Genomic DNA, 12,640 nt, shown 5'->3' with positions numbered 1-12,640 from the left:
TTCTTTAATAAAGTGGACAGTTACACAATTGCATTACAGTGGACACCAAATTACATCACATTTTTTTTGTGGTATCCATATCAGCATTTTATATTAGTTTATATATTAATTTTGTTTCACATCATTCAAGTAGTTATGTGGTGTAAGTGAGAACGTGTTGAGTCTGTTATCATGCACACATCGGTTCGAATCCAACTTCATTTACATATATATTTTTTAACTATTTTTTTAAAAATTTAAATATATTGATTTATTAATAATTATTAATCCCTGTAAAACTTTTAAATTAAAATGAAAAGTATATATAATTTTATTTCACTAAGTTCTGATTTTTTTCAATTGTTTTTTTTTTGTTGTTATTATTGAATTATTGCTTATTATAAAAACCTTTTACAATCAGAGGTTAATAATTATTAATAAATCAATATTTATTTTTAAAAAAAAAATATATATATTAAAAATTTGTTTGGACTTAACTCTGGAACCAATGAAAATAAGTGCCACTTATGATATATCGTTGAAAAGCTTTCAATGAGGGCTAATTGCTGCAGTTAAGAAAAAGTCCATAATCCAAATGTTTCAAAATTGCAACCCCTGTATACACATTTTTGGCCCCGTCGATTGCAATCAAAGGAGGAGGTCGACAACTAGATGCTACAGTAGTTCTAAATACAACATTTCAACATTCCACGGCTAATCGTTTTTGAGTTATGCGAGATACATACATATGTACGTACAGGCGTCACGCCGAAAATAATCAAAATGGATTCAAGGATGATCAAAATGGATATTTCCGTTGAAATCTGAAAACCGAAATATTTCGTGATCACAATACTTCCTTTACTTCGTACAAGGAGTAAGGAAAACAAAAAAAAAAAAAATTTTATATCAAAAAATAAGATAATACATTTGTTTTGAGAGGTTACTAATAGAAACCTTTTTATAATTTTTATGAACACTATATTAAACTTTTTTTTAAACTTAAAACATAATTATGGCATCGGATAAAAGTAGATTAGAAGAAAATTGAAAATTTCTAAATGTATATAATATTTGTCTTTCCCTATGACATTAATATTCTAGAGAATCTCACTAAAAGAAACTACATATTTTAGAATTCTTTTTCAAAATGCTTCCTTGTAATATATTAAACAAACAATTTAAAATACTAATTACATTGTTGTTTTTATTTTGATTTTTTGCTATAAGTGTAATTTTTATTGTTTATTTTAGTGGATTACCTGCTTCAGGATATAGCAGGTTTATGCATTTAATTAGAAATAGTAAAATTAAAAAATCGGGGGGCTGTGTCGGGGCGCACGGCCGTTGGTATAACGTGAAATTTTATAGACCTTGGATGAAGTTCCTCCCAGCTAAAGACCGACCAACTTCTGTAGAGTTAAATTGGAGAGCAACCATGGTATTTTTTGAACAAAACAGAAAGTCTCCAATGGAGAATTTTAACTTCTTCATTTGGCCAACTCTACGGATAAATTGTTCGGGCTTTATGTCAACGAGTCACATTTAGTGTACTGGATTGAAATAAAAACGAGACATTGACTGCGTACTAAATTTAATTTTAACATAAAACAGACACTAAATGGTATATGATATTTATTTTGAGTAATATTCGACAACAATTTTGTTCAACATTGGTCTGTGATATGAGAAGTAAGATACATAAGGCATAATAAGCAGCAGTAAAGGTGCTCGCGCGTCGGCGTCGGTTCGCTGTGTCCGCCGTGCCAGCTTTGCGACGCTCTCGAAACAGTCGCTCGTTCGGCACCGAACATTGGGATACCTGTATGTGGCCCATAACCTCCTCTTTCCAACGATATGCGTAATTTATTTTTCCGGCTGGCTTTTGCACGAGCTTAGGCTGATATATTGAACTTTTTATATGTTTACTTTACACATAAATATTGTCCAAATTACATTTATTATTACTTAAATCGATCTAACTCCAAACATAAACACACGAATCACCGTGCTATCACGTCTAAGTCGTGAGCTACACTGAATGGAAATGAGCGAGAGCGCCAGTTTTCGTCGATCTGCTCTGTGCCAACCCGCTCACCAGTGACGTAAACTCAAAGTCGTATCGGTGAGCTGACCATGTAATTTACAAAATGACACCTCATTTACGTCTCCGAGACTAATAGTAAGGGAGTTATTAAGGCAGGACGATATAGACCTTTTCGTTACGCTACTAATCTCTGTTCTGGTACTCGTATGTCTTGGTGTGATTTTAAGGCGTTTCACATCAGAAAAAGCGCTTTAAAATAAAAGAGAGAGTAAGTATGTACTCTTTTTGATTATCATACATGTTTTTGTTTTAAATTATTGGGTTTTGATTTTTTAAACAGAAATGACAGCAGAAAAAGTATTCTCTGCTATTTTCAAATAAAACTTTATGTTACATTTTTATGTGCTTGGTATTTTCAACTACTCTTTTTTCTGTTTAGCCTCCAGAACTACGGTAAGATATTATTTCAGAGGATGAATGTAAATGAAGTTTCAGGTCGACCATTTCTGAGATGTGTGGTTAATTGAAACCCAACCACCAAAGCACACCGATATCTACGATCTAGTATCCAAATCCGTGTAAAATAACTGTCTTTACTTGAATTTGAACCTTAGAACTCTCGACTTCGAAATCAGCTGATTTGCCACTAGATCAACGGTGGGCTTATTTTGAACTACTCTGATGTTCCACAAAATCATTCACAATAAGAAAGCAAAAATTGGACTGTGTTTCTATATGTATTTGTTATTTTTTTTATTGCAACCATTTTCAGTTTCTATGTATATTATTATGTATATTCATTTAACTTAATATTATATCTGAGCAGCTTTTATTTTGAGTTATTTTTTGTTTTATCATATTTAAATGAGATTTAAAGAAAATATTCAATAAAAATTTAAAAAGAAAACAATATTTTTCTCACAATTTTGTAAGAATTTGAGATTTTTACATGTTTTTCTTTAACTTAAAAGATTCAACTGTGTCCTCAAATCTTGCACCCTTAATTAAACTCATTTCCTGACAAGATATAATGGTCAAATTTTACACAGCGTCTTAAATCGGGTTACAATATTTGGATACTTCTTAGGTGCATTGATAATTTCATATATCTATACTAATATATAAAGAAGAACGAGTTTTTTTGTTTGGGATAAACAAAAAACTACCCGGCAATCGCAGCCAAATTTTGCCATTTTTCTTGGCATAACTGAGAAGGTTTATAGATATATTTCATCTTGCAAAAACATTTTTAAAAAAACACGTTAAAAAGATAATGCTTCACTGCGTATATACGTAGTATGTTGACTTTCCATTAGAAGGCGGATATGTTGCAGTCAGGCAATAACTGTATACGTAGTATATTGGCTTTCCGCTAGGTGGCGGACATGTTGCACTAAACTCAGTCTACTTAATCATCAGACCGTAAGCTGCCAATAATTGTAATTATTGAATATCAGACAATTTTAATTCGTTTCTTTTATTTACGTATAGTAGTTAGGATAATGCAGTTTTATTCGATTTTTCAGGTAATATGATATATTGGTTCTGTGATAGGCGATAAATATTTTATTGTTAAAATTTATAAAATTAAATAAATAATAATAATAAGTAAATAAAAATACTAATTAAAATAATCTACGCTTAGAAATTAAATTAATCTGTAAATAGATTGAAAACGCACTGCTTCCAGTGGGAGAGAGTGTGTAAAATTTGTACAATCATTGTTTTTCTAAAACATGGAAACATAAAGCACCTGACATGTGTTTTTCTGGTTGGAATATTTCACTTGCTACACTTAATGAGCTACCAGAACCTATCTGCAATTTAGTTTTAGGATCTCATTCTTTGTCAAAACATTTTCTCGATAATGTTGGAAAATACAACAATTTATTTCAGATGACTTCTTTCGATGCTAAACAAACTGTAGAACCCAGATTCAATGTAGTGAAGAAAACTCTGAAATAATATTTTCGTTCATTCATAAGTTAATTATTATTTTTATTGAATATCACCGACAACTGAATTTGCCAACCTGCAGTGTATTTATATATATTACAATATTTGAACTTCACGTGTAGCTGATATTTCACATAATTATTTTATAATCTGGCCTGGAGGACCAAAAATAATGTACAACAATTTCAGCCGCAGAATAATTTGTTGGTTGTGTAAACTGTATATATTAAGTAATGCTGGATAACCAATTATTAATAATCACTTCCTTTATTTACCTTCAAAATTTGCACTTCATTAATTAAACATTATTCTATGAGTGCCTTACAGGCAATAAATGACGTTTACTCCAGACATCCTATTGTCTGTGAGATTCATTATGTCATTTCACAAATGAATTACAGTAATACAACAGTGAGTTTCTGCTGGATTTCCAGCCTTATAGGAATTTTAGGCAATGAGTGTGCAGGTAGTTCAGCAAAAGAGGCTTGTTTTCAGCCTACTTTTACCAATAACGTTGCTTCTAACAACGTGATCTTTGTCTCTCTCCTGAAGAGGGTAGTTCATGATGAATGGCAAAGTGAATAGGAGAATACCATGAACAATAAATTTCGTCCAATTAAGAACACTGTTTCACCATGGAGCTCCTCATGCAGAAATAACTGTTGAGAGGAATCTGCCATTTAAGAATAGGGCACATTAAGCTCACTCATGTATATCTGATGACACAGATAGATGCACTTTTTGTGCTCACTGGACTGCCAACTATCAGCGCACTACATCTTTGTGGATTGTATCTGCTATAAGGCATTGCATCACAAGTTCATCTTGGGGCTAACATGTGAACTATTCTAGGGGATAATGAAATGTTACTATCTCTATGTTTTATGATTTCTTAGGGCCGTCCGTTTATATTCAAGTATTTAAATTACTTTAGTGCCGTTAAGTGGATGGTTTTTTATAAATTAATTGAGATATATAATGTGATATATCTTTGTTTATTACAAGTATATCGTGCCCAGGCACGATATACATGGAAGTGTTTTTCGTCCAGTAAACATCCCCCAAAACAATAAAAAATAAATAAAATAGAATACAGCTTTATTGTTGCCTTTATCCATTGTGTTACTTTCCTGAAATTAGTGTCTGTGAAAGGATTTGTGAGCTGTTGAAATTTTGTAGTCATGGATTCACCCATCACTACAAATATAAATGCGTTTTTGCATAATGCCACTTCCTTATGATTCCAGTAAGATTACGTAAAGTAAAGATATTTCTTACATTTTTCATAGTGTATTATGTCTTAAATTGTCTATGTCTATAAATTAGAAAATAATGCATATTTCATTATATTATTTAAACACTTATTTATTTGTTTTACTGCAGTTTAAATTTGGAGCTGAAAATTGCATCTTCTGATAATAATTTGCCCGCCACTTGCACATCAGTTGTAACACGTTCAAATAGTAAACTATCACTTTTATCTGATCTTTTCTTTAAACCTTCTTCAAACTTGCAAGATGAAAATAATGAAGCAGTTTTATTACTTCAAGAACAAGATAATGTACTAGATAAAAGCAAATATTTTTTACAAACATTTTAACTGTTATTTTTAATAATTTCATTTCATTAAATACAAAAATGTGTTCAAAGTATTTTACTTTTTTTACTCTATCTTTAAATCAAGCTTGTTCTATAACCATTGAAATTTAGTTTTAATGAAAATATGTTTAATTGTTAAAAAAAAAGTGTTCAATGGGTAATGAACATATAAATTTTGTTGTACCCATTATCTCTTCAATAATTAAACTGAAAAGTTTGCTTCTGAAATAAGAAAGAATTTTTGTTAATTGTCTAACAGAATCAAACTTCTTCGAAGATTGTAAATGATAAAATGATTCATCACTGCTAGTGACTGTCCGTTCATGAATAGTTTAACTTGTATGTAATACTAGTATTTTTGAATATTTTAATTCAGGCCACCAGTTTTTTTCTTAATTTTTGAATATCGAATTATTTATCTTTACCTTTATATATTATGCACACACCCATTGTTTATTTATTTAATTAAAATATTAACTAAAAATCTTTCTTAGCGTAGACAACACTTATTTTCATAAAATATAATGGTCTATAACTAAAACATATTTCTAATTTTGTCTTAATTTTAATGAAAATCAATTAAATATAAAATAATTAAAAATAAAATGAATAAATATCAAAGTAATGTTGATATCTAAGCAATTGTTTTTATTTGGGACAGGTTTTGTAATAAATAAAATACCAGAAGATTAAAATTATCCCAAGGAAGTAATAGTAACTTTCTTGGAGGCTTGTAAAGGCTTTCCAAAATTAACTTAAATACCATCTAACCAAAAGTGATTGGAATGTATTAAAAAATAAAACTGCAATTTTGATATAAAATAATACAATTAATTAGGATCAGTAATATAAAATAATTGGATTAAAGTTATTTGCAGGAAAGCTTGAAAAATTAAATTGGAACTTTGAAAACTTGATTATTCAATTGTAACGTTTTAAAATTAAATTTAAAATAAACTATCAACTTCAACAAAAAATTATAGTTAAATTTAGGCTGAATGTAAACATATTTTATAAACCTAAGATATCAATCTGGTCTTTTGTATAATTTGATCATATGCCTAATTATCATCTTTTTGCGCTCCTACCCAAAAGAAAATCCACATTTCTGAATAATTTGTAGTTGACAAAGCTTCTGAGAAGTACAAATTACATAAGTATAAGAACAGAAAATAATAATAGCTTAAAAAAGAATTTGGCTTAAATAAGTCTTAAATTAACTTCTGTTGTATATACAGGAGATTAATACCTACAAAAGACCATATTACTCCAGTTATGTACCACATTCACGGTATTCAGTGCTAATTCCAATAAAAATTACGTAGGTAGCTGCCCTTTGATCGTAGTGAATATATCTATAGCTTGTTACATCAATAGAGATGTGTTAATAATTAAAAATAAATTACAGATTGGTGTCTGGGAGATATTATACAAGGGATCAAAAGCTTGAACATAAATATGATTCAGCTTAGTCACATCAGTTGTATTTTAATCAGTTCACACACTCTCCTATTCCAAGTTCAAACATTATTAATTTTTATTTGTAGATAGTAAAAGCAGGAATATTACTTTAACAAAGTAAATAAATATATAAAAATTACAATACAGTTTACTAACAAAATAAAATCTAGACACATAATATACATATGAATAGTAAAGCTGGCTGTAGTATATATAAAAATACACTTATAAAAAGAAAAAGAAATACATTTTAAACCATATAATATAGAAATGATTAATAAACAAAATTTATTTTAAAATAAAAGTGAATAATATGAAAGGTTTAATATTATGAATTGGTTTAATATTACAAATACATGCATTACTCTAGTCCATCATACAATTATGAAAATAAGAAAATCAGATTTATACATTAACGTACTATGATAACATTGTTTTTCTATAAAGTTTCTCCTCTAAAAATGAGCTCAGTTGGTAGATATACTGGTTTTAAAAACAAAATGCCTTATTTACACTCGATCAAGTAATCAAGATTTGTTCATAATTATGCGTTTATTCCAAATAAGATTTAAATTTAACTTATTGTTAAAGAAGATATTAAATCAAAATTACAACGATGTTTTGACAAGAAGTAGTAATTAGAACTTTCATAATTCAATAATAAAATAATTCTAATAAAGAAACAATATCAAATGATGAACCTATAAATCCAACCAAATCATAATGAGTTAATCAGCTATTTTTATATAATAAGATTAAAGCTGACTTGACAAAACATGATTAATGTTATTCAACACTGTTCATTAGCTGAGAAAAGATGGCGTATTTTAAATATTCCATGTCATTTACAAATGAAATAAAGTTTTATAGAACCATGAACTTTCTTAATTATCATTTTCATAGTAAAAATAATAAAAGAAAAACCAAATCCAAGTACAAAAAATATGTGATTTTTTTTTTTAATTCATGCATTCTGCTTCACAGCTGGTATATAGTCAGTAAACCAGTTATGAGGGCAGTAAAAATTGAAGTAAAACTGCTAAACCCTTCCTACAAGTTAAATCAGAGACTTTGAGGTTAAAGAATGTGCTACAAAATCTTTGTAGTTTGTGAAGCAACTGCATTATTACACTTATTTACAAATTATGAATATCAAGTAAAATAGTATTTTTATTTTCTTTTTACATTTAATATAATATAATTTAATTTTTATATCTTAAAAATTTGTTTTATATGTTTTATTGCAATTTAATTAAGAATCATTACATATTACCATTAAATTCTCATCAGTTTAAAAATAAACGAAGAAAAACAATTAAAAACACCAACACTACCAAATTAAATAAATATTTTATTTTGATGTAAGAAATAGTATAATATACTATAGATTGGGTCAATGAATCCATATTTTAGATGAAAATTCAACAAATACACATACAATGAAAAAGGTGCTCAAGATATACTTAGCTAGTGTTTGTTTATAAATTTTAATAATTAATCATTATATAATATCAAAGTGTCAATTGCTTCCACAGAATGACCATTGTAACCAAAATTTTAACGTGATGATTTAACAAATCTGTTATTTTAAATTATGCTGATACAGTAGTTCTATTAAGTTACTAAATAGACATTTTTCATGATTTAAATATTAGGCTTACTGTTTTGTCACCATGGTATCAAAGGTATTGGACATTCTTACAAATAGCTGTTGTACTTATGAGAATGTCCAATACACTAATCATCATCTGTCATGGATTAGGCTTATTGGCCTGTTCCAGCATTCATCACTTTATTGGTCGTTTTATCTCTTCTTCCTCTTGGTTTGTATCTCCATACTTGAGAAGGAAGTCTACAAAGCGGCATATGCATCAAATGATCACTCTATTTTTTACGATATTCCTTTAATGTACCCAGTAGTGGCATCACACTGGTCTTCTTATCTCCTCATTCCTCATTCGGTCTACTCGAGTACTGCTCTCAAAACCTCATATCTCAGCAGTCTGAATACATGGCTCATCCCAACTCTGCAAAACCCTCACTTTACTACCATAAATAAGAATAAGCATGGCCATTGTTTTGTAAAATCTTAACTGAGTCTCTTGTCTGGCCTGTTTCCCTAATGTTCTGTGTATTAACCATAGGCTCCCCCAAATCGCCTCAGCTTCTTACCGAACTCTGTATTTCTATCATATGATAGATCACAACCAAGATAATTAAAAACTCTAATTATATTACTAATTATTACTTATATTACTAATTACTAATTATATTTAGGATATAAATTTCAAGTTGTAACTTATCCTCATTATCAAAAATAATTATGGTGTCATCTGCATACAATAAAGAATTTCAGTAAGTACCATCACAAATCCTAATGCCTGAGTCAGCCTGATATTTCTAAATCTTTAAGATATTATCCACATTAATACTAAAAATTGTCGAAGACACTGGACAACCTTGTTACAGTGCTCTGTTGATCTTTAATTTTCCCGTTATTTTATTTCCACTGTAAGAAATTGCTATGGTTGTGTCAACATACATTCCAGCAATAGCTACTACAAGATGTCTCAGGTATCCATTTCTAAGCATTATATCCCATATCATGGGCCTCTGAACGTTATCAAAAGTTTTTCCCAGTCTGTAAAAGCCATGTGAGTTTCACAGTCACATTCACAATGCTTTTCTATAATTTTGGAAAAAACAAAAATCTGTATCAATACATGACCAACCTCGGTGAAAACCCATTTGCTCTTCTCTATTCAAACAATCTATGCTAGCAAGCGCTGATTCAAAATAAAGGCATAACATTTATAAGCATTAAGAAGATCCCTCGGTAATTTACTGGCTGTGATTTTAGTCTTTTCTTATAAATAGATATTACTTTTAAAGAAGCCCAGGCCTTTGGCGTTTGGTGTTTCTTCCAACATGTTGTAAAGGTGTAATAACCTCAAATGAAAGAACAAGCCACCATATTTTTTAGTCTCAGCATTCACACCATTTAAACCTGTTTGCTTTCTGATCTTTTAGATTCTTAATGGCTTTTTGACGCTCATCCATGACATATCATCAACACGACAATGGAAGCAGTCAAATTTAGAATCAGGGGAAGCTTCGTTATACCATAGACCCATATAATGCTTTATCCACTTCTCCTCTGACACACAATCCGTACGCACACATTCTCTTTGTGTTTGTCCCATTGACCTTAATTTATCTATAAGCTAGTTCCTGCCTGCCATACAGATCATCGTCAATGTTTGCAATTAATCTTTCCGAAGAGCTTTGATGAGCCTGCCTACCAATGAATTTAACATAATTCCTTACTCTTTTATAGTCATTCCTATTTTGTTGTGTAGGATTAGTCAACCATTTAATATAAGCCTTTTGCTTCCTAGAAATAGCATTTTGAATTTCATCATTCCACACTTGTGAACCTTTCTTTGTGTTTCATTGCTTCAAACTTCCCAGAGCTTCATAGGCAGCTTGTTATAAAGACTTCTCTATGTTTTCCCATTCTCTATCTACATCTTCTTTGGTAGGGATACTACTCAATATGGATGGTAATCTACCTTGAAACAAATGTTACACATCCATAACGCAGTAAAGATATTTTGAAAGTTTCTTCGCTACTACTATTTTTCTGTGTGGCAGATCCCGATTGATGATACCATCGAGCATACAAATCAATTTTCTCTAATACCAAAAAATGATCTAAATTCACGTCAAAACTTTGTAAAACCCTTACATCACGAAACTGTTTTGCCAATCTCTGATTGGCAATGATATAATTTATGATTGATCTATTTCCTCTAGCTGACCACGTAAACTTATGGATATCTCGCTTTGAATTTATGACCTTCAGCTATTAAAATTGACAAAATCTCTTAGTTTGGTCCATTCTGATTAATTGTAGTCACTCCAAACATTCCAACACAATCAGGTATGGGGAAGTTACCAATTCTGTCATTCAGATCTCCCATCAGCAAAAGATCATCATTCACATTAATACCATCAATTACATTCTGAAACTGGACATAAAAATCATCTGTATCTTCTTGTTTCCTATTATCTCTACTGTCTTCCGGAGCATACACTAATAAAAATGTTAAATTACAATTTTTAATTAAAAATTCAACAAATTTACTTTAAATTAATCTTTTTTTACATTTATATTAATGTATAAATTTTTGCTGCTGTTTAAGTCTTTTTTGCCGTTTTATGTCTTATAGCGCTGAAATGTGTCTGTTAACAAATGGCCTTTTTTTGTATATTTGTTGAACACCTGGATTAGTGTTTGTATATAACCTATTTTAAGTGCTAGTTAGCAAATATTGACCAATGTTGGAGTACAGATTGGTATTATAAATGTTCATTTAATCTTTTTTTTTGGGTTCTGTTTATCAAACAAAAAAAATTGTAGAATCTGAGTATTTTAATTTAAATATTCCTGGAAAAAAATTTTTTGGCAAAAAAAAACAAACAAAACAGATTACATATTGGTTTTTTTGTTTTTTTTATTATAATATACACCTAACATTACATTTCAGAGTAATATATTTATAAAAGTAAATTATACTATGCACTCACAATTTACTGAAAATACAGGGATGTGAAACATGGAAGACAAATAGGACTTAAAGAAAGCAGTTCACTTTCACATTTCCAATTTATGATCTACATGAAAACTGTATTATTAGATATAAAATGATTCTTTCCTTTAAAGTGAAAAGAAACATATTAAATAAGGAAAATCAATTTTGTTAATACGGTAAATTAAAAAATGTTCCACAAAATTTTATGACATGTTTAAAGATTTTGTTAATATTTTTAATATACAACAGTAATGATGATTAATCTGTTAACACCAATAATAATTCAATAGTTATGTCATACATCATGTTATAAAAGAATCCAATTTATATATATATATATATTAGGTCTGTAAATAAAGTAATGAGACTGGTTCGGAAAAACTTTTTATTTACAATCCAATTATGCACGGACTCTTATCACTTTTGAAATAGTTTCCTTAGGAAGCCACTCAATGCTTCAAACGGTTTTCCCGCTCTTCATAGCAGTGTTGGAACTCAAAAACCAGAATATCCTTAAGATGGTAGATTACATTTTTAAAAATCTTTTTACTGTTCCAGAATGATGCCCTTTGAGGTGTTTTTTAAAGTTGGGAATCGATTAGTTTCAATTCACCCTAGAAGATCAATGCACACTTTCACCCTGTTGTTTTTCTGTTCAACAGTGAGGCTTATTGGGACCAATTTTACACAATTTTTTCATGTGAATTCGTTTGTCAAAATTTGATGGACTGTGGTATGATTCAAATTCAATTGTTCAGCAATCATGCTGACAGTTACTGTCATGGCAGTCGTACTGTATCAAGTCTCTGATTTGCTCAACATTGTCATCACTTTTTGACGTTAACGATCTTTCAGTGTATGGATCGTCCGTAACTGGCCATCTGAAAATGCTTTAAACCACCTAAAAACTTGTGCTAGTGACAGAGCATCATCTCCATACACTCTTTTCAATTTTGAAAAAGTTTCAGTAGCATTCTCACAGTGTTTAACACAAAACTTGATT

General features: G+C 29.7%; 1 protein-coding gene across 5 annotated transcripts in view; it reads left to right on the top strand.

Annotated features, from left to right (window-relative positions):
• LOC142327911 (uncharacterized) overlaps positions 1–5,623 on the top strand; it is a 70,076-nt gene extending 64,453 nt beyond the window's left edge. For all 5 annotated transcript variants that reach the window (XM_075371281.1, XM_075371279.1, XM_075371280.1 and 2 more), the window contains one exon: positions 5,366–5,623. In XM_075371281.1, coding sequence (XP_075227396.1) covers positions 5,366–5,582 — 217 coding nt within the window. In that variant the 3' untranslated portion in view covers positions 5,583–5,623. The remainder of the gene's footprint in view (positions 1–5,365) is intronic.
• The last annotated feature ends 7,017 nt before the right edge of the window (positions 5,624–12,640 follow it).

The sequence above is a fragment of the Lycorma delicatula genome, chromosome 7 (genome assembly GCF_047948215.1).
Source record: "Lycorma delicatula isolate Av1 chromosome 7, ASM4794821v1, whole genome shotgun sequence".
Lineage (NCBI taxonomy): Eukaryota > Metazoa > Arthropoda > Insecta > Hemiptera > Fulgoridae > Lycorma > Lycorma delicatula.
The sequence above is the reverse complement of the archived record's forward strand: the minus strand, read 5'-3'. Positions and strand labels throughout refer to the sequence as shown.